This window comes from Phyllobates terribilis, unplaced genomic scaffold (assembly GCF_046119375.1).
Source record: "Phyllobates terribilis strain yellow unplaced genomic scaffold, ASM4611937v1 Scaffold_11__3_contigs__length_659146591, whole genome shotgun sequence".
Taxonomy (NCBI): Eukaryota; Metazoa; Chordata; class Amphibia; order Anura; family Dendrobatidae; genus Phyllobates; species Phyllobates terribilis.
In genome coordinates, this window is record NW_027362771.1 from 385,986,685 (window position 1) to 386,009,929 (window position 23,245).

Genomic DNA, 23,245 nt, shown 5'->3' on the forward strand with positions numbered 1-23,245 from the left:
AGTTGTACAAAGTTGTCACTTAGACTATACTTGCAATATTGCAATCACTGGTAATAAGTCTCCTGAGGCACTTTGTGCCTTAAACATTAACTTCCAAGTTACTGGCTAACTAAATACCATTGTCTTGTTGGCCTCCCACTTTAGTTTTGCTGTTGAAAAGAAACTCAAACCATAAAGAAGAGGGCAAATATCTGAGCAGCCAAGAAAATGAAAACATTTAAAATATGCCAATCAGAACAAAATATCATGCCTCTGAATGAATAGCAAGCCAATATTAGGCCAGGTTTTAACATGGCTCCTGAACTTCATTTTTCCTGGAGTCGGCAGATTTATCAACTTCCCATCTACATATTGCAGTTTGTTCTGATTTACTGAGAGTTGAGAGCAGGTTGTATTTATTGCCTAAAGGTCCCCATATACATTGGCCAAACCCGCTAATATCTGCCAACAGCAGTCTAATGTGTATGGGGGCCTCCTGACACCCAACTCTCTCCCAACAGATGCTGTTGTGGTAAGAAACTGATCCCACATGTCAAATTTTGGGCTGCCGATCCTTTCGTTCTCAGTGAGATAAGCAATCACCAGAGATGTCTGACAGCGTCTTTCTCCAAGAAGAAAGGACCGCTCCTATGTATCGGGGAGTCAGGAGAGATGGCTGCCAGTTTTGTTCTGTGTATGGGGCCCCTAAGTTGCTTACTAATTGGCCTGTGTGTCATACTCATGTGGCCATTCTTAAGGAGGTTCTCTGGTTCCATGATATTGATTACCTATCTTCAATATAGTTTATCAATACCTGATTGGAATGGCTCTCAAACCCAGCAGAACAAATTGCTCAGCTCTTATTGTTTCCGGCAGCCAGGTGTAAACATTTAATGGAGGTGCACTTCGCTCCTTTCGACGTGTGTAGTGGCCGTTGCCAAGTAGTACAGGTCCAAATGATGGGTCATTAATATGTGACCATAGAATCCCTTTAACTTTTAACTTAATACCAATTCAATACAAGCTTGTGCCCTCCAGTAAGGGTTGTGGGTCATGGAGAAGTGACAAAAGAGCTTGTGCTCAGAGAAGAACACATCTACAGACCACTTTGAATACATGAAGGTCATTGTGGGAGGTCTCACAATCTCTGGTGGGTGGGTCATTTTTTTATGCTGTGATGTCTTGTGCTGCAGCACAGCTGGAGTGCAACATTTTACCTTTTTAAAAATTGTAGAGATTTTCCACCAAATCATAGCATTATATATGAACAGATTTAGTAACCATTCAGTAATGAAGAACTAAAAGTGTTGTAGCCGCAAGCCACAGATGTTAAATGACCTACTGATAACTGTGTCTTTTATCAGCTGGCTGTGACCTCCTGATCTTTAGAGAGAGAAGGTCTGTGTTCCTTAGAAAACAGAACTCCTAGATTGATAAAGGACATGCAATGGGAAGATAGCTTTCTGCTGACTTGACATGTCTTTAAGATCCCCCAAGAAGTTATTTGTTGTGAGGTCTTATCATTGAGGTTAGTTGGATATAGTCTATTATTGGTGAAACATAAAGCCTGTGACATGGTGGCACATGTCTGCAAGTTGTGACCTCTAAAAGTACTAATGACTGAATTGTGCCCTCAGATGTCTAGAGTTAAGCAAAGAAAAGTTTCTTGGTTTTAATATAGTTGATCATCATGATGATATTTATTATCTATTATGTAACAACATCATGCAGAGAAAAGTACAATACCCTATTGCTTCAAAGCTGAATAGGTAAAAAATGCACAAAAACAGTCACCCTAGAACACATTAGAAATATATAGACTAAACTACTGTTTGTTGTAAAGAGTAAGCATTTTGGAAACCATTATGCATATGATTTATGGAAAAAAAAAACACCTTAAATTTTGCATACATCAATTCACAGAATTCCGTTACTTAATTTTATTTTGCAGATTATATTTGTACAGTGTTATTGAGAGCTGATTTATGTTTGTCAGTCCAACAGTCCGTGGTTTCCATGATTTATATCCTTTCTGGTGATTTATCTCAAAAATCTCATCGCCAAATTCCAAAATGCTCTGCTTTCATTAACATCATTATGCAAATATAAAAACCAACCACCCTTACATGATTATATATAATATCCATAGGTGTATATGTATAAATCTATATTTAACTACAGATAGATGTATGTGTGTGTGTGTGTATATACACAAGCAACAATGAAGGCGTAGTGGCTTTAGCGTATGGGTCAATTTTTTAAATTCCAGCATGTTGGCTTTCCAATAATTTAAGGGCTTGGATAGTAATCTGGTTTAGTAGGCATCTCTACAGGCAATAGATCTGGGCTTCTATTGATCACTAGGTTACACGTGACAAAACATGACAAACACTCTTAATAAAAAAAATTGAGTGAACCTCTAGGCTTACTTGAATTAATGCAAGGTCATGATTTTGCTTGCGAAATATGGAGCTTCTTACCTAGCAGTGGCTGGAATATTAAGCAATCATTATCCCCTTTTGCTTCATCTCTCAATGAAATGTAATTAGTTTTCTCTCACATATTCAAGTGAACTTAGTATAGCAATTCGTCTTGGTTATCCTATTTACTAAGGTAACGCATTGACACCGTATTTATCACCAGGTGCCACAATTTCCGTTAAATGTAGGAGGCTACGACCTGAATGTATCACGTTAAATCTGCTTTTATTGTACCTGTTAAATATGAAGTCAATGATTTTCCCTGCAGTGGCAGCTCCGGGGATAATGAAGTATTACATGACAGTTATCCAGATGAATGGTTGTCTATGTAATACGTTGACGGCTTGGGTCCGCCGGACCTAGAGATGCTGTTTGAGAACTACAGCTCTTTATTTTAGCCTCTATGATGCCCATTTGCACTAATAAAGCATATGGACCAGGGGTATAGTGTAAAGCTCCCACTTAATCAATATTCCCAACCTTCTTACGCCCCTTTGAGTTTATCTGACGGAGGAGGATATTGATTAGCAAACAGACCTACATTTTTCAGTTTTTAGTAGACTTGGGCATTACCTGTTTTCCTGATACTGACACTAATTGATTTCCGTTCTGCTGAAAGGGAATATGCGACCTCTGCTTTGGAACCGTCGCGGTCTCTGATTTCTCTCTAACTAAGGGCACGTTCATACAAGTCAAAAATTCTTTGTGTGCGATTTCTGTTTTTAATTGAGCTTCAAAAATCGAATGCTCTATTCTGATCCACAAAAATGGATAAGAATATAATATGTACAGAACAGAGACACAGCTTTTTATAACATAGATGTGTAAATAGTTCCATTAATTTCTATGGTTTTGTCTGTTTTTTGTATTTCACACTGACAGCACAGGGAGGAGAAATACTGACTTATTAATATGCCCTTAAAGGTAATCTATTGTACCCCAAAAACTATTTATATGCACATGTAGCTCGTTCAAAGTCCAGCAATACCATTACATGGCCAGTCTCTTCCTCCTTTATGGAGAATCAGTGTCTGAATTAATATGCAAATAAGGCTGAAGAGCTATATGTAGATCTGAAGCCTCTGTCACTCCAGCTCTATTCCTCGCCCAGCACCACCTCCTCCGACTCCTGCTTCTTGTTTAATGGCTCGTGCACACGATTGATTTTCATTCTACGAGTGTTATCCATGGTGGTCTGCTGAAAAAAATTAGAAACCGGTCTAATTTTGATCTGAGTGTCAGATTAAAATTGGCAATAGGAGTCTATATGGGTTTGTGAAAAAAATCAGACTGCACTTGGATGACACCTGAGTGTGGTCTAATTTTCACGGACTAACAGAATGGAGAAGGTGAAGAAATTTTTTTTTCTTTCCGCATCTAAGAAAAAAAAGTGATGCCACTCTGATCATAGTTTGATCAGAATAATCTGATCGGTTTTCTCGGATGTGGAAAATCTGTCATATGAACCTACCCTAAGCCTCCTACATGGCTGTTTCTGTTCTAGTTAATGACTGTTTCAACCTACATGTAAAAATGATGAGCATTATCAACTGTTTATTATAATTGTTTACTCATACACCTGACTCTAATCCTACACAGTCTGTGCAAGTGTATAGTACCTTTAAGAATTGATGCTGTTTTAAAGGCAAAAGGTGGTCACACCAAATATTCATTCGAATTAGATTTCTCTCTTGTTCATTCACCTTGTATTTTGGTAATAGATATAAATAAATTGTTACCACTTCTATTTTTGAAAGCTGTACTGAGTAGGTATGGGAATGTGTGTATGTGTGTGCGTGTTTGTGTGTGTGTGTATGTATGTATGCATACCTAAATACATACCGGATTTTTCGGACTATAAGACTTACCGGACCATAAGACGCACCTAGGTCTTAGAGGAGGAAAGTAGGAAAAAAAAATATTTAACCCTAGAACGCATACCTGGGGCCTCGCAGGCCCTCCCTGTTAATTTTCTATTTTCTGCAAGATTACTTTAGTTACAATTTTGAAACTCTAGGTATTCCTCAGGTATATAGTTGTTTGTCATTTTTGTTTGAGTTATTCCATGTTATTTGCACACGGGCCTAAAAGGCCCCAGGTATGTGAAAAAGTAGATTTTTATGGTCATGCGTTCTAGGGTTAAGCAAAAAATGTGGTCATGATGCCCTGTTATAGGGGAGGGAGTCTGCTGCTGTCACTGGTATTGGGGTAATGTCCCCCAATTCTGTTAATATCCTCCATCCTGGTATGTATGGCCCCTCCTTCCTGGTATACGTGGCCCCCATCCCATCTTGGTATACGTGGCCCTCATCCCCATCCTGGAATGAATGGCACCCCTTGATCCCCCATCCTGGTATTCATGGCACCCCTTGATCACCCATCCTTGTATGCATGGCACCCCTTGATCACCCATCCTGGTATGCATGGCACCCCTTGATCACCCATCCTGGTATGCATGGCACCCCTTGATCACCCATCCTGGTATGCATGGCACCCCTTGATACCCCATCATGGTATGCATGGCACCCCTTGATCACCCATCCTGGTATGCATGGCACCCCTTGAGCCCCCATCCTGGCATGCATGGCACCCCTTGAGCCCCCATCCTGGTATATATGGCACCCATTGAGCCCCCATCCTGGAATGCATGGCACCCCTTGAGCCCCCATCCTGGAATGCATGGCACCCCTTGAGCCCCCATCCTGGTATGCATGGCACCCCTTGAGCCCCCATCCTGGTATTCATGGCACCCCTTGATTCCCCCACCCCATCCTGGTATGCATGGCACCCCTTGAGCCCCCATCCTGGTATGCTTGGCACCCCTTGAGCACCCATCCTGGTATGCTTGGCACCCCTTGAGCCCCAATCCTGGTATGCTTGGCACCCCTTGAGCCCCCATCCTGCTGCCCACAAATAAAAATGAACAATTATACTCACTTCCTCTCTCCTCCAGCGCTGTCCCGCTCTGTTGCTGACACTCTCACTGTGTGATCCGCGCATGGCAGGGCACGCATGGCGTCCCTGCCATGCGCCCTCACACAGTGTGAGAGCGTGCACACTGTACCGCAGCGCGGCTCCTGCTGCCACTCTGCGGTCAGTGTGCCTGCTATTAAAGAGCATGGATATTTACTACAACTCATGGGAGTGGGTTGTAGGGAATATTCATGAGCTTTAATAGCGGGCACACAGACTGCAAAGCACAGCAAGAGCCGCGCTGCGGTATAGTGTGCCGGCTATTAAGGAAAATTAATATTCCCTGCTCCCCACGCGAGGAGCAGGGAATATTCATTTTCTTTAATAGCGGGCACAGCGCAGGCTGCAGCAGTCGGCTCCTGCCTCCTGTGCCCCGCTGATCCCCCGCTGCTGCTCCCCCAGATCTCCTACCACGCAGAGCCACAGTATATACAGAGAGATAGTATTCGGACTATAAGACGCACCTCCCACTTTCCTCTAAAATTTTGGAGGAAAAAAAGTGCGTCTTATAGTCCAAAAAATACGGTACATACATAGGTGTGAAAAAGTGTTTGCCCCCTTCCTGATTTCTTATTCTTTTGCATGTTTGTCACAGGGCCCTGTGTGAAAAAATGATTGCCAATTTTAAAACATGAATTAATTGTGGGTTATCACATCTTTGGGAAACTGAGTTCAATTTCCCCAGCCACACACTGGCCTGATTACTGACACACCTCTTCTCAATCAAGAAATCATTTAAATAGGACCTGCCTGACAAAGTAGACCAAAAGATCCTCAACAGCTAGATATCCTGCTGCGATCCAAATAAATTCAGGAACAAATGCGAAACAAAGTAATTGAGATCCATCAGTCTTGAAATAGCTATAAAGCCATTTCTAAAGCTTTGGGACTCCAGTGAACCACAGTGTGAGCCATTATCCACAAATGGCGAAAACATGGAACAGTGGTGAACTTTCCTAGGAGTGGCCGGCCGACCAAAATTACCCCAAGAGCACAGTAACGACTCATCTAATAGATCACAAAACCCCACAACAACATCCAAAGAACTCCAGGCCTCACCTCAGTTAAGGTCAGTGTTCATGACACTACCATAACAAAGAGACTGGGCAAAAATGGCATGCATGCATGGATGGCAGAGTTCCAAGACGAAAACCACTGCTAAGCAAAAAGAACACAAAAGCTCATCTTAGTTTTGACAAAAAATGTCTTGATGATCGCCAAGACTTTTGGGAAAATACTCTTTTTGGAAGGTGTATGTCCCATTACATCTGGCATAGAAGTAACACAGCATTTCAGAAAAGGAACATCATACTAACAGTAAAATGTGGTGATTGTAGTGTGATGGTCTGGGGCTGTTTTGCTGCTTCAGGACCTGGAAGACTTACTGTGGTAAATAGAACCATGAATTCTGCTGTCTACCAAAAAATCCTGAAGGAGAATGTCCGGCCATCTTTTCGTGACCTCACACTGAAGCGCACTTGGGTTATTCAGCAGGACAATGATCCAAAACACACCAGCAAGTCCACCTTTGAATGGCTTAAGAACAAAATTAAGACTTTGAAGTGGCCTAGTCAAAGTCCTGACCTTAATCAGATTGAGCTGCTGTGGCATGACCTTAAAGCCGGATGCTCAGAAACCCTCCAAATTCCTCCAGAGTGTTGTAAAAGACTCATTGCCAGTTATCGCAAACACATGATTGCAGTTGTTGCTGCTAAGGGTGGCCCAACCAGTTATTAGGTTTAGGAGTCAATTACTTTTTCACGCAGGGCCCTGTAGGTTTGGATTTCTTTTTTCCCTTAATAATAAAGACCTTCATTTTAAAAACTGTATTTCGTGTTTACTTGTGTTATCTTTGTCTAATATTTAAATTTTCTTTGTGATCTGAAACATTTGTGTGACAAACATGCAAAAGAATAAGAAATCAGGAAGCAAATGCTTTTTCACACCACTCGCTATTTTTGGATGTGCTGTTAAGTCATATTTGGGCTTCTGAGCAATACTAGTATAAGTACTTTCCATTGCTGCTCCCTGTAGCTTAAAATTTGCCATTTGGAGTTGATGATAAAATAACTTACTACACCCTGGGGTTTAATATACATAGGCACAGTATGCACATTTAAAAAAATAAAATACATATACATCATATGAACACTTAAAGCACTTTTTGTTTTAAGTTCATTTCACAGTGGGAAAACGCTTAAAGCTTGAAGTGAACCATAAAAAAACTTAGAAAAAATAATGAATAGCAACTTGAGACGTCTCTGCTGAAGACTTTTAACAAAAATCCCCTAAAGAAAATTAAATCAGCATTGTCCATTAATCATAGTGCATGCCAGACCTTAGGCCTATATCAATTGTTCTCTATGAATGGAAGTCGCCATTTAGATGTGTGGGGCCTTTCTGAGGTCTTGAAAAGTCAAAGGGGACGACTTAAAAAAACAGCACTATTACCACATGAAAGCTCAGAGTGGACAGCAGAAAACATTTATTGTGCTTGGGAAAAAGTAGTGTAGTCTTCCTGCGTGATCTGATTGCATGGATGACCACAGTAATGGTCATCAAGAGATTATGTCACACAAGCTTAAGAGCAGAAGGATTTCTATTGCTGGATGACAGTGTTCATACTTGATATGATGCATTCCTGCTTATGCTAGTATGCACATTGGAGAGATAGTCGTGACATATTACAAATGACATTGCTTTCCATTTTATGGATATAGGTGAATATTATGAAGATTGATGCACAGACAGACTGTTTACTCTTAATATTCTTATTTTTTTCTCTTGTAATTTTTTTTTCTTCATGATCAGCACTGGGTTCTAGCAACCTTGTGTCTACACCTTTCCGTACCGCAAATTTAGTAGAAAGTTATCAGAAGTTATACAATGGACACTCATTACTCAGAGCTGCTACTGCTGGAGGAACTGGAGTTGGGGTCTAAAAAATTTGAAAAACCCTTAGACCTTGGATCTATGTATTTTTGTAACAAGCTGCAACCTCTGATCTTAAGGTCCTTACTGTAGGGAGCTCCTTCTTCCAGTTATGCTGTCATATGATGGAAAACCCTACATCCTAGTCCATCAATTCTAAATAAGCTTGTCAGCTAATAATGGAGTCGCCCCTTGACACTAAGTATACATGTCATAAATGGAATTTAAAAGCATACACAGCCTTAAAAGCTGCGACATTGGATATTACTATAACAGTCAAGTTATGTTTTAACGACTGTATCTGCTGACAGTCCCAAATCACATTATTCGTGTTTTCTCAAATCCCGTAATTTCAGTCCTGATATTGGTACTTTCCTGTAATGAAAATTTTTATAGTTTAAATGGCTAATTTTGGCTGATCATACTTTTAAATAAAACATTTTTCTGTGCCTTCTGCAAAGTTTTGTCACAAACAAATGGTTGTAATAGTATCAGCCATATATCAGAATGGTAATTTCTAATGTCTATTATCTCTTTTATTAAGTATTGTCATCACCAGCCTAAAGGTACTCATATATATTAGGCCGGGTTCATACGTCCATGATAGAAGGTCTGTAACATGGATCATGATATAAGTCAGTTATTAGCATGTTTTTGCTCGGAGAGCAGCATAATCTAGGGAAAAGTGAGGCTGATTCCAGAGATGTATCACTTATTAGGAAGAATGTTTGTAGTTTCAATGCAATCAGTATTTTATCATCAGAAGATTATCACTGCCTGACTAGGTATGACATGCACAGCAGTCAGGCTAATCTGTGTAACGCCGATCCCACCACTGATTTAGCAGCTTGCAGGGGTGGGGAATTTTTTTTCTGCCAAGGCCCATTTGAATATTTATACGATCCTTCGGGGGGCCGCACAAATTGCGTGCTAACTTTACATACAAAGTACTTCCTGCCGCTGTTATTGCTGTCGGGACATAATCTTTCATTGCACTCGCCACAGTGTTCACTAGTGAATACTGCGTGTGCATGCTCACAGAGCAAGGAGAAAGTAATGGGCTGGTAAAATACAGCTGCCTGCCGAAGTACTGCGGTCCCCTGGCATCTGCCCGATAAAAGGTCATCGAGGCCCCGAGCCTTAGGTTCCCTACCCCTGATGTACAGTGTACACAGGAAGCTGCCAATCAGGGGTATGGGCCGGGGTTATACACAGCTCATCATTCTGACCACTGCTACATCTACAGCAGAGAAATGAGGGATTCTATCAAACCTGCACCAAGCAGCCCAGTAAGTGACACGTTGTTGGAATCAGGCTCTCTGCAGGTTTTTGCTGTGTAATCTGAGAGTATCATAATATAGGGCCAAATTCCCTTTTACATGCTGGTCGGGTATTGTGAAAATTGCAAGTGTATGACAATTTCATAAATATGTTGCAGAATTATGGGGCATAGGAAAAAGAAAATTGTCCTACAAATGACATTACTGATGTGCACACACTGATGCCTTTACTTGCATCTAAACTGCACACAATTTGCCATGTTCACAACTTTTTGTTGATTGCAATGTATTTGGAACTGCACCCACACAAGTGCATTGTCTGTGAGTGAACAAATGCGAGATTATCTACAGACTAAAAATTTGGGATAAAGTGGATTTGTGTAGATTAACATATGATTTGCATCTATTTTTTGTCTTCATCAACAATACACATACCTTTTTAAGTACAACCTTATGTAAAATGTTTAGTGTGCATCATTTACAAATAATGACCATGTTCTCATTAAAAAAAAAAAAAAAAAAAGATATATATATAGTCATTGTAATAAGTAATGCAAAAAAGAAATGTCATCTATTCCCATCTGAATCTAAATGCAGAATATCCTCTCCATGTGAGGATTTGCCCATATGCTGCTTTATTAGAACACACAAATATTAGGATATTTTAAATAGAAGAATAGACAATCATTTCGCACAGCAGTTGGGAAAACTTAGAAATACTAGATCAATTGCTCAAAGACAAACTCAGAAGAAGGTCAGTTCATTACAAATGCCACGGCAGCTGCTGATTGTACCTGTGTAAGCTGCTGTAATGGCAGCATCTGCCGCTCCATTGAGATCCTGGAAAGCAAAACATATTGTGAAAAAGAGTCTTAGAAGACCCGATTCTTTGAGTTACATGGGAACCATTGAGAACAAACTGGAGATTAACATAATGATGATGAGAATTTACTTTGGCTGCTGTAATATTATATTATTAACTAATTGCTGTGCCATCTATCTTATTGTCATGCTCCCCAAAGGGGAAAAAGACCTTATTTTAAGTAACCACAGGAAATCAAGAGAATTGACATAAATATTCACTACTCACAACCATGGGACATGACAGTCATTGAACCTCTTTCTGAAAATCATCTTCTTTTTTTTTTTTTTGTCTTATTTCACCAAAATTTTAGAAATGTGAATGATTATTTTAATAGTGGTGACTTTAAAGAGACTAGAATATTTTATAAATTTTACTGTATAGGTTTGTGAGACTTTTTAGCATTTATGCAATGACTACCAGCTATTTATTTCATAGAATTCTGTAGATTTATGTGTGGTTCCTCCATAAATACATTAAAAGAATGTTTCCTACAAAAATGTAAATATGTTCCTATATTAAAGAAGCACTCCTCCCATCAAACTTTTTATCATCTTACTATATTGCGATCGTCATATTATATAGCACTATGTACTTACAATTGCTCATTTTGCCTTTCTACCCAGCTAATTCTTCTCTTTTCTCTTCTCTATGCAGAAACAGGAAGTCTTCTTTCCCTGCATTTATCATTTTCCTCTTCACCTCCTGACCCAGCTGCTCTACTCCTCTTTCCTACCAGGAACTTTTGCAGTGACTGATGAGTCATACAGGGAAAATTGACCTCATGTTTCTACATAGAGCTTAGACAGATCCAGCTAGTCAGTTTTTAATCTTGTGATGTCAAAGATCTAATGGTAAAAGTAAGAATTAACTGGGGTGAAAGGCAAAATGAGTAATTATAAGAACACAGTGCTATATAATATGATGACTGCAATATATTAACAGAATAACAATTTTGATGGGAGGAGTGCTTCTTTTAGTCAGTTTTGGTAACTTATGCTTGCTTTCATGATTTCTCTGTTTTGTTCCATTGTCCACAACGTCTTGTCTTAAAGGGAACCTGACACCATGAAAATGCTGTCCAATCTGCCGGACCATGTTGATAGACAGCAGGGGGAGCTGAGTAGATTGATATAGTTTTGTGAAAAAAGATTCATTATAACCTGTGATTTAATCCTTTAATCATCTGCTCTTTCTGGGGCTTTCAGTCCAGTGGGTGGTCCTATCAGTGACTGACCGCTATTTCTGTATGCACACTTATATAAAGATAGTATTTTTGATAGCCCACCCACTGGACCAAAAATGCCAGAAAGAGCAGAGGATTAAATGATTAAATCAAAAGTTATACTGAATCTTTTCTCACAAAACTATATATCAATCTACTCCGCTTCCCATTCTATATATCATGATTCCTGCAGTTTGGACTTCTTGTTCATGGTCACAGGTTCCCTTTAACAGATATTTAAATGCTTACAAAAATGTAAGGTGATAAAAACTAGGCACTGAAGTCAACTTTACATTTCATTTCTTTGTAAATGGGAGGAGCAGCTTTTTGACCAGCTATTCAAATTCTTAGAAGAAATTTTGTGAAGGCAATCCTGACATAAGCGCCCAATGCACATTAGACTAATGTCGGTCACACCCGCTGATATTGGTGGGTTCAGGGGACAATCTGTTTGGACATGTCTAATTTCGCACTGCTAATCTCTTTGTTCTCCTGGAGATAAGCCGTTGGCAGAGATGTCTGTTGGCGGCTTTCTTTGTATGGGAGAGGTGGCCAAAGTGGATGTTGGCCGAATAATTGGCTGAAGCATTGTTCGGTCAACACCCATCTAATGTGTATCAAGGATTATAGCCATTAGATTTCCCTCATTGGGTTTTAGTGATGCTATCCCTATAATATCTATGGGGAATGCCTGATGGTTCATGGTCCCTTTTTTTTTTTTTTTTTTCAAAACCATTGAAATACATAGATACATTATTTATTTATTTTCTTAAATGGTGTTGAAAAAAAAAGAAAAGCTTAGGTATACATAAAATGTAATTGTGATAATCTCCTTTATCAAGTAATAAGTAATCCAGAAATATAAAATCAGTACAGTACAAATCCATAATTGTATCATCTACAAGTGGCTGAATACATGTTAGCTAATGTTGTTCATAATTTCCGTGTTTATCAGCCAAAATAGTGTTTTGACTGGACACCATTAACTATGTAAGTAAAAGATGTTAAGTAACTGATAGTATAATAAAATTACAGCTATGAAAGTATATATTTCCTCTTTCTGTGAAGTCATTGTATTGTTGTATTTATTCCTTTAATCATCTCTATGGACATCAACTTCACACCTATTTTGTATTTATAGGAGATATCTTCCATAAAAATTCAGTTGAAAGTTTATTTTTTGATATTTACTAGGTAAAACTGTAAAACTAGACTTTCAGCAATGGTAAAATAATGCTCTACTAATTAGATTGTTGTGAAGACATTTCTACTGATGTCCTACAAACAGAACTTCAACCATGTATTGCAGACCAACGCCCAGATTCATCAAAGCTTTTACACCAGAAACTAGCAAAAAATGCTTTCAAAAGTTGCAAAAACTGGAGGATGTGCCAAAATGTTGCAACTTTGTGTGTTTTCACATTGCTTATGCAAATATGAGCAGAGCCGATACGGGAAGTGGTGACTTCCGCCCGTCCAATTCATGATGAGGTGTGGCTAGGCGCCCCCACTTTTAAGACGTGCCTCTGACTCCAGCAAATTCCCTCATAAAATCCATTGACTGGAAGGATTGTGTCCATAGCCGATCGCATGTATTTTTAAAGCTTAATATAGTATTTGGTGTAACTTTCTAGATTTTGACATATAAACGTTTAAACAGTTATCCAGGTACAAGAATCCATGCTTTCCTTATCGATCACCTGCTGCTTTCCATTTCCCCACTGGTTTTTACTTCCCGCACCAGTGATGAGGTCCAGACATGGACTTGTGACTGCTGCTACCAATCACCATTAAGCACAAACCAACAGGAACCTGGGAAGCATTAGAACCTTACAGCGGATCTGTAGGGTGTATGACTTCTTTAGTTACTTTATAACTTGCTAAGCTGTTTTCAAAATAATTTTATCTCTCAAAATTACTTAAAGGGGATGATTGCCTATTAGGTCATCAACATGAGATTGGTGAGGATCTGACACCCAGATCCCCAGCCGATCAACTGGTTCTGCTTCAGCAACGTCTGGATGCAAGTAATGTACGTTGCTTCGTGGCCGCTGCAGAGCACTTCACCTTATTAAAGGGAATCTATCAGTAGGATCAACACTCCTAAGTTGTCTATATGGGCGTGTAGGTCATAGGGAGCTGAATAAAATTATACTATGATATCTGCGATCCAATGTCTTATTCCAGTGAAATACACATTTTTCTTATATGTAAATGAGCTGTTCCAGGGAATTGGCCCAGACACTGATCTGCATGAAAATCTGCCTCCAGAGCTTATTATAAATGACAGGGGGCGTTAAGAGTGTAATGTGTAATGGCCGCTCTCCTGATCTTACTGCAGAGCTGTGTGTGATTATACCTGACACATCTGCAGGTTCCTCTTAGCTTCAGCTTCCATCCTACAGGCAGACAATGCTGCAATACAGCAGAGCTGTGAGAGCTGCAGCAAATGTGTTTGTAAGGAGACAAAGTTCTACTGTTCTGTATTAGTTACATGTCTCACACTGGTAATTCCTCCTTTCATATAAAATTAATCTCTGGAGGCAGATTCTCAATGAGATTAATGTCCGGCCCTTAGTTCTGAACAGCTCATTTACATATAAGAAGCTTGGATTTCTCCGGAAGAAAACATCGGATTGCCGATATCTATCAGGTATTATTTTATTCAGCTTCCTATGACCTACATGACGATACTGACGGCTTAGGAGGGGTGATCCTACTGACAGATTCCCTTTAACCATTCAAGTGAATGACTGTCCCGGGAAATACTTTGTGTGTAATGTGGAATTTTTCTTTGTCTCTGAAATGCTCTGATAGATTATGACTATATTTTCATATACTAAGAAATAACAGAATAGTTGACCGGTGCCACTTGAACAAAACTTAAGTTTTGGCAAGAAAAACAAAACTAACTTTAGAGATTTAAATGAGCAACAAATGCCTGAAAAGTGCAAAATGATGCTATAAGTCAGGGGTGGGAAACCTCAGCCCCACGGGCCGTTTACAGCCCTCTATGATCTTTTATCTGGCCCTCGGGCAGATTCCCAGGGACCGCAGTTCTTGGACCGGCAGCTGTATTTTTGATATTTTCTTCTTGCTCTGTGGGCACACGCAGTGTTCACTACTGAACATTGAGGCGCATGCAATGAAAGATTACGTCCTGACACCAGTGTTAGTGGCAGGATGTACTTTGTGGGGGGAGTTAGCGCACAATTTGTACGGCCCCCGAAGAATGGTATAAATATCCAAATGGCCCTTGGCAGAAAAAAGATTCTCCATCCCTGCTGTAAGTCGCTAACAAATATTTGGACTTTTGCCGATGTATAGTATTCATCAGTATGAATATATGTAGCAAAAGTCACAGCTCTTATATAACAGTTTCCAAGTTATATTCCGCAGCGCTTCAGACATTATCCAGTTAATACATGGAGGTGGATGTGCTTAGAGGGTGGAAAATTTGTCTTTTAATAGCCTGCTATATAAATGTGCCTACAAATAATATACATTTTTATCCTCAGTTTGACCTCTTCAAATATTATGCCGTTTGGATTGATGGTGTATAGGGAGTTGGATTATGGCACTAAATCAGAAAAATATCTCATCCTGTTTCTTTGTATTTGTACCTTACTTTGCCCCAGGCTTGCATAATATATTGGATCAACCACTAGACACGGTTCTTCATTGCAAGTGTAAACCTGAGAATGACTACATTGATCTGTTCTGCAAGAGATTCCCCCTTAGCATTGGAGAGGTTAAATGTGTGCTACAAAAGTGTGATAATTGCCCCTTGCTTATGACATGGTCATATATATACTTAAGTGCTGCACATTTCTCTCTTCTTCCATATTAGTTGATGGATCACTTAGAAAGTAGTTTCCTTATAGGACAGAAAATGCGTTTAATGGGCCCTTTGGGTCAATCTGAGGTTGCAGTGCGCACACAAGTGTGGCGATTTTCTAATGATTACCGATACAGTATACTAGCATTACCATTGAGCAAAAACAGAGTTGAGGCCCTTGTTGTAAAACATTGCCTTAATTACTGCATTATCCAATTAAATCCCCAAACATTTTGTATGTCTCAGTAGAAAATCGAATGCCATATTAAAGACTTTTCTCTGCCAACAGATATACAGGGAAATAATTTGCAAAATTCCTCTTACTCATCCGTATGTGTTATCAAATTTTAGACTTTACCCCTGCTACATTTTTTTCTTTCTTACTCCCATTTTATCAATTTATGTTTTGGAGCCTGCAGAGTTTGTTTTCCCACCCATCCCCCTAAATCAGTTGCTTTGCGCATCAATTGCTCCATGCACACTTTGGTCAACCCCAGGTTTTATGGCAAAGGTCTTGACCCAGATGTCACATTAGCCCATACTGCTGCCCCTTTGGCTGAATGATGATGTAGACTTTATTGTGTTGAGAGGTTGGTCTTGAGGGCAGTGCACTCACCCTAGAAATCGGGACCAATGAGCTTTCCAGCCGGACTCTTGGTGAACAATGGGTTGGTAAGACATACAAAAACTGCACAATACAAAAGGGCTTGTAAAAAAATGTCCATTTGACTGCAACATACGTCTAACCTTAGCACCTCAGTTCAACTCTTCAACTTCAACAATTAAATAGAAATTATGGATGAGTACATTTATATAAACCAGATCTATACTCCAGGTTAGTGTCCAATGACCCGTTTTATGGAATGTACTGTAAATCTCCGTACACAAATCCTTTAGGAGAAAGAACTTCCACACTTGACCACTGAAGCTTTTATAGTGTTGCTTTATAGCTGGAATTCTCTGTAGGGACGTTTTAGGACGTGATTTGCTGTTTGCAGACCTACCATTACATTAGGGGCTTCTTTTTATATATCAGAAATGAAATCAATCTCCCCATTTCTGTTAAAAGTTGTTTCCACGACTTGCCGGCTTCCTTCACTCCACCAGGCAAAATAGTAACGTTATTAGCAATTCTGAGCATGAATATGAAAATATTTAGTCATAGCTTGGTTCATATTACAAGGTCAAGAAGTGCCATTTAAAGGTGCTTAATTAGAGAATCGCTTTGCTCTTTGTATGTCATAAGCGTCATTATAAAAGAATCGTTCTGCTATATGCGCTGATAGAACCATGCTGCTTGGAATTTTCCTAGAAACGGAGAGATGTAAAGAAATACATTTGAATAATATGAATTATGGATTAGATGTGTAATTATTTATGACTCTAGCCAAAGGCATTGTAGATTTATATAGGGCTGAAGTGTTTACATATCCAGCCAGCTTGAAAGCACATTGCTTTATAAATAGAGAATTGATCCAATAAAATATCCTCTATAAAAATAAATTGATGTAGAACATCCTTGATTCCCTCCAGTTACTGTAAGCAACAATGAGCCATAGAATTCAAAATTGCTTTTCTGCCTGCTAAAAACTTCTAAAGCATCCCGGACATGGGAATTACATGAGATACATTAAGTTTCCAGCATGGCTAATGGCTTATTTGTAAGCATTTTTTGTCAACATGGTAGGCATTTCATTTTCACTGTCTCTCACACGGGAGTAGCGGACCATTACAGGGAGGTTAAGTGCTTTAATAGTGTTATTAATTATTGACACTTCTTATCAAGAACGTCATTACTAACAGCAGCCGCAGAGTCCTGTGAACAGTATGATTGCAGCGCCATCTACTGGTAGAGATGTGCCTATTGCATAAATGCCTTGCTTTCTAGGAACTTCTATTTTTGGACAGAAAAATAATATTGTAGTTAATTAAAAATGTATAGAATATGGATGTTATCTTGGTTTTAGATACAGATATGCACTCCTCTGGCAATATTATTTTTTGTTTTACCGTAATTTTGTAGTTTTGTGCTCTGAGTATATCATTTTAGCAAATTAAAACTCCACAGGACGATAGGGCATTTTGAAGAGCATTGGTGTTAATATCAATCATATCTGCCATTTTCCATCTTGCGCTGATTGACTCTTACTAACCCCAGGGGAGAACTCGAAAAGCAAAGTGTGGCATTTGGTATTCTGTTCAGTTACCTTCAGCTGTCAACCTCAGGTTGAGGATCGCTGCTCGTTGAGGAGAGTCCAGAAAACTAAGCAGTGAACCGTTTACAGCATTCTTTCATTGCTGTGTACACATGGGGCTTCAGATAAGTAGGACCCTGGTTGTCTCTTCATTTCACAGATACCTTGACTAAACCTGTGGTAATGATGAGCCGCTCAACTGGAACTCATAAATAATGATTGATTTTACAGAGGCCTGTGAGGTCCACTGCTGTGCAACACGGGATCGAGCTTGCAACAGCACAACTGGATTCCCATTACCGATTTGCAGAAAGTTAATCGATGTCTTCCAGTTGGGTCTGTTAAAGCTCTTATACGTGATGAACCGATCACCTGCCGTTAGCCACATTTTCAAGCTGTCCATAGAAGTAACAATTCTGATTAAATGTGAATAAGAAATCTCATATTGTTATATTCATCTAGCTACTAATTGTTCCCCAAAATTTTCTCTCATATTATAATTTATTATTTTGTAAACTCAGTTTATCCAAAAGTAGCTTAAATGATTAAATGTGGAGTAGAGCCACATGCAGAGATCTTGTAATGCATTAAGTGTATGGGGGAGGTTGGAATAATACAGCCATAACTATAACACATATGTCTTGTATGTCAAGCAGTTGTGTGGAAAGATAAGATACTAAGTGTTGATAAATGGGCATCAAAAGGTTAAGAGAAGATGTTTCTTCACACTGGTCTGGCCATGGCGGAGGCTGCATGATTAATCCTTCTCCGCTTCTATAGACAGATTTGTAGTAACACAGAGTTTCTCAGCTGTGACTGAGTGTAAAGAAATGTCTTTCTGTATGATATATTGTCTTGCCTATGGCGTGATTTAGAAATATTGTGTTGCCAAGAATAAAATGTAATCTTTTATGAAAATTTTTCCATGGTTAGCTTGGTCACAGTCATGGATGTCACAAGGATCACAAATACAATGTCATATGGACAACAGTGTATGAATTCAGCAGCCTATGGATGCATACTCATTCCTCATATTTGGTTTTTATGGATTTTGTGAGAACTCCTAAGTAGAAATGGGCAAAAAGATTTGCACCACACTGGTCTGGTGTCCACTTCATACTCCATGGCAGCCCAACCAGGGCAGTGCATACTCCGTCAGCTAGCACTTTGAGTGCTGATATCCTCGACTCTTTTCACGATTAGTAGGCCTTCATGACGTCTTGACATTACGTGAGGCATAGTCACAGGCATCATACACCGTCATGACATGCGCTGCGTGGGCCTAGTATTCCCAAGATTCCAGGTACTGAAATGTATGCTAGGCCAGGATAGTGCAATTGTTTTTGCTCATCTCTACATATAACCCATGTATTCTTCTGCAGTGTGTTGTATGTAGTATGCCATGTGAATGAGGGGTTATGCCAATTTGTCCATGTGCCATTCAGGATTATTTTCCTAAAAAAAAAAAGTGCCATCATAGGAGTACAATTCCACTCTTGGCTGTATCATACACCTCAAATTTAAAGTTCAGCTTTAGCTTTTGGTTTTATTGCAACACTGGAGTGGTGCTACTAATTTAAGTTCCCTGCCCCTAGTCTTCTACTTACCAGCCGCCATCCTCCTCTCTTTCCGGCTTTGCTACAGTCCCGTGCCACCATCTTCTGACTGACTAGAAGTCAGAGATAAGTCACAAGCTCTCATTGTAAGTCCATGAGCCTCGTTCTGGCTCTCATAGATTTCCATTGTGACTTCTGGATCGCCCAGCAAACACTGGAGCTATCAGGCGGGTCGCAAACTGCTGAAGACTAACTGGAGCAGTGGCGGGAACAGCTAAAGACACCATTTGGTGAGTATAAGACTAGGGGCAGGGAACTTGCATTAGTAGTACCACTCCAGCACTGCAATAAAAATAAAAAAAAACCTCTGGAGTGGTGCTTTAACCATGTGAACAAGTCCTAATTGGATATTGGTTATTTTTATAATATAATTACCACAGTAGTAATCTGATTATTGAAGGTATGTATCATGCTGCTGACTTCAGTTATTTTGCTAATGTTGTTTTTGTTTCATCCTTAGATCCCAGAAGAAAGTACCATGTAAGATTGCTGGCTTATAACAATATGGATGAGGGGTATCAAGCTGACCAAACAGTCAGCACACCAGTCTGTGTTTGTAAGTAACCTAAAGTATCTTTACATGAAAGTTCTAATAAATTATATTCAAATTGCCGCTTCAGAGAAAAAGAGGACTTGAACTCTATAGCGCCACCTATTGGAAGCCGCAATCCTGCAAGTCACAATCAACCCTTTAACGAGTTGTGCAATATGACTTGGGATAAAAGCCAAATCAGAATCTCAATTTTCAGACACGGTGTTTCGGGCTGTTGCCCCTTGTCGGTGCAAAGTATGAGAACTAATTTGACTAGATGAGAGGCTCTGGACTGAGGTCTACAAATCATCATGGCTCATTTAGGCACCCCTTATTATAGGTCGTATATTCTTATAAAAATGCAGAGTATTACTGCAGCAGGTGGTCTAAGCTTTAGGAATCTCAAATTTGGTAGTTTTCTTATATTTATCACTAATTATTTTTTTCCCCAAACAGCTGTCCCTGATCACTTGATTCCTCCTCCTCCCCCACCTCATCATCTTTATGCCAAAGCAAACAGCTCATCTTCCATCTACCTATACTGGGGGCGGCCTGCATTTTCCTCTGGACAAGCTATTAACTATACTGTGCGCTGCAATCCCGTAGGTCTGCAGAATGCTTCTTTAGTGCTTTACCTCCAGACGTAAGTACAGTACTACTAAGAACATTCAGCAATTTGTTCTATTGTCTCCATAACTATGTGGAAGAAAAGGTTTACAACCGTCACATGCAGTAATAAAATCGTTATTAGAAATGCTAAAGCATGACGGTATCTTGGCTTTGTGATATGACATGTGCCTGATATTGTCCGCCGAGAAGAGCATATCAGGGAGATATAGCCAGTATGGCTGCTGTATGGCAGTTCACAAAATTGATGATACAAATGTTGTGGACGGAGGCTGGTAATGTGATTTCCCCCATCACCTCCAGTTAAAGCAATATGTATTCTGCTCTTGCTATATACAGGTCTGAACCTCATATTTTAGTTCAAGATCTTGAAGCAAATACCAAGTACGAGTTTGCTGTGAGGCTGCATGTAGACCAGTTGTCAAGTCCCTGGAGCCCTGTGGTTTACCACTCCACACTTCCAGAAGGTATGAATTATGAAAGCCATTTACTTTTAGAGCATATTGAAAAGTCCCACAGGCCTTGTAAACCAGTGCCTGTATTGGCTGCTGGCTACATGGACATGAAGCAGTTATTTTAAGCATCCGTGCCGACGGTATTGTGTGAGCATGGATCAGAAGGTGTACACGCATAAGGGTGAGCGGCTCTTTTACACAGAATTTTGCACAGAATAATTTGCCATTTTGCTATTCATTAATAATAATAATAATAGGCTCTTGCTACGCAAATCCATCACAGACGACATAGGGCCATATGCCGGCAGACAGAGCCAGTGTCTGGTCATGGCCTGTTGGAAAACCACAGAGAATTAGCATTTTCCTCTGCTTCCCTAATGATTTCTAATATAAGTTTATACAGTGAACTAGGGAATTGTCATTTTCTCTTCATACGTAATTGTTAAGCAGTAAACATTCCTGTCACTCGCATTTCTTTTTCTTGTGATTGAGAACTATTATGTTCTACTTTTGCTCGTGCCTACATCTGTGCAGCAGTAGATGGTGCCACAGGTCTGTGCCAGTATTGTGCGAGGATGTGAGTAGTGACCAGCTGATTCATTTTATTCTGCCATACCCATGTTGTGCTTGATTTTGTCATTTTCACGCAGCTCCAAGCAGCCCGCCTGTAGGTGTCAAGGTGACGCTGATTGAAGAAAATACCGCTTTGGTTTCCTGGAAGCCCCCTGAGGACATGGAGTCAGCTGTCACCCGCTACACAATATTGTATGCATCTAGAAAAGATTGGGCTGTCGGACAGTGGCAGATTATGCACAGAGATGGTAATTTCTTTCTTTTATGATTTACTGATATTTTGTATTCTTGTTTGGGTCTTGTTCCTTTTGCAGAGGACAGAATATACAGCAGTTTGTCTATGGATAGTCGGTAGCATTTAGGAAGGACAGCCATGATCCAGATTTAGTGTTGAGGTTCACCGCTGCACATTTTCTTATCTGACATTGAAGCCTATATAACACCTCATTATTAGGAGGCTTTATTACGTCAATTATTAAGTATTTATTACCTTGCTACTTTTCTTAGCTTTGGTCTCTGCCACCATCCTTGAAATCATTAATATGTGAGGTCATTAAGAGCCATTAATGCTGGAGCAGAGAATTCATTAATGAATTAATGGGCTCCTGATGATTGAAACAGTCTGGACACACATGCAATGTATTATATATATGTATATATATATTACACACACACACACACACACACACACACACACACACACACACACACATTATAATATCTATATATATTACTATATTACACACACACACACACACATTATATATTATAATATCTATATATATTACTATATTACACACACACACACACACACACACACACACACACACACACACACTATATATTATAATATCTATATATATTACTATATTACACACACACACACACACACATTATATATTATAATATCTATATATATTACTATATTACACACACACACATTATATATTATAATATCTATATATATTACACACACACACGTGTCTTTGCTTAGATCTGACTTCACTAGACGTCTTTCAGACTTGCAGTCTCTTTACTGGTATTTGATCAGTGTTTTATAGTGTGAAAGTCTGTGAAGTATCCAGGACTATGACAGCTTTATACCACTATAGCAAAGGTTATGCCACAAAGGACAAGACACAGCTGCTAGAAAGCGAGCCATGGTCAGCTCACACCTCATAACACGGGGGGTTATCTGGACATTTCCCATCCTGTGAATTTCTTTGATGCAAACAAGCTGCAGAGAAGCGTGATGGCTGAATTCATACTCCAAAACATACGAAACAATATCTTTAAAGTAACCGTATAATGGCTCTGACATCAGCCATTGTATGGTAGAAAATTGGCTCCGATAGGTTCTGTTCACATTATCATAATTAACGTTGACCCATGTTACTGGCACCTGAAGGCCTCTATTGAGGTAGAGTAGGGGGAAGCCTCCAAAAATATCACTGTAAGCCTCTGACACAGATGTGAACACAGCCTTTTGTTCCAAAAAATACAGCATGTAAAACTGGTGGCTGTGTATTAAAGCAATGCACGGGGGTATCCACACTCACACTTCAGACACGAGGTTTGGGTAGGCGCCATGTAATATGCTAGCTACCCACATAGTGCTGTGTAGTCTGTTCATCCACATGAATACAGGCTAGGGGGGGTCATGAAAATGTTCTCTCCAG

At 39.6% G+C, this 23,245-nt stretch overlaps 1 protein-coding gene across 1 annotated transcript in view; it reads left to right on the plus strand.

The window, feature by feature from the left end:
• The window catches only part of PRTG (protogenin), a 112,997-nt gene that overhangs the window by 77,414 nt on the left and 12,338 nt on the right, over positions 1-23,245 (plus strand). Inside the window, exons 12-15 of the mRNA XM_073654718.1 lie at positions 19,840-19,935; positions 20,368-20,554; positions 20,878-21,005; positions 21,644-21,814. Of these exons, the coding sequence (XP_073510819.1) occupies positions 19,840-19,935; positions 20,368-20,554; positions 20,878-21,005; positions 21,644-21,814 (582 nt within the window). The remainder of the gene's footprint in view (positions 1-19,839; positions 19,936-20,367; positions 20,555-20,877; positions 21,006-21,643; positions 21,815-23,245) is intronic.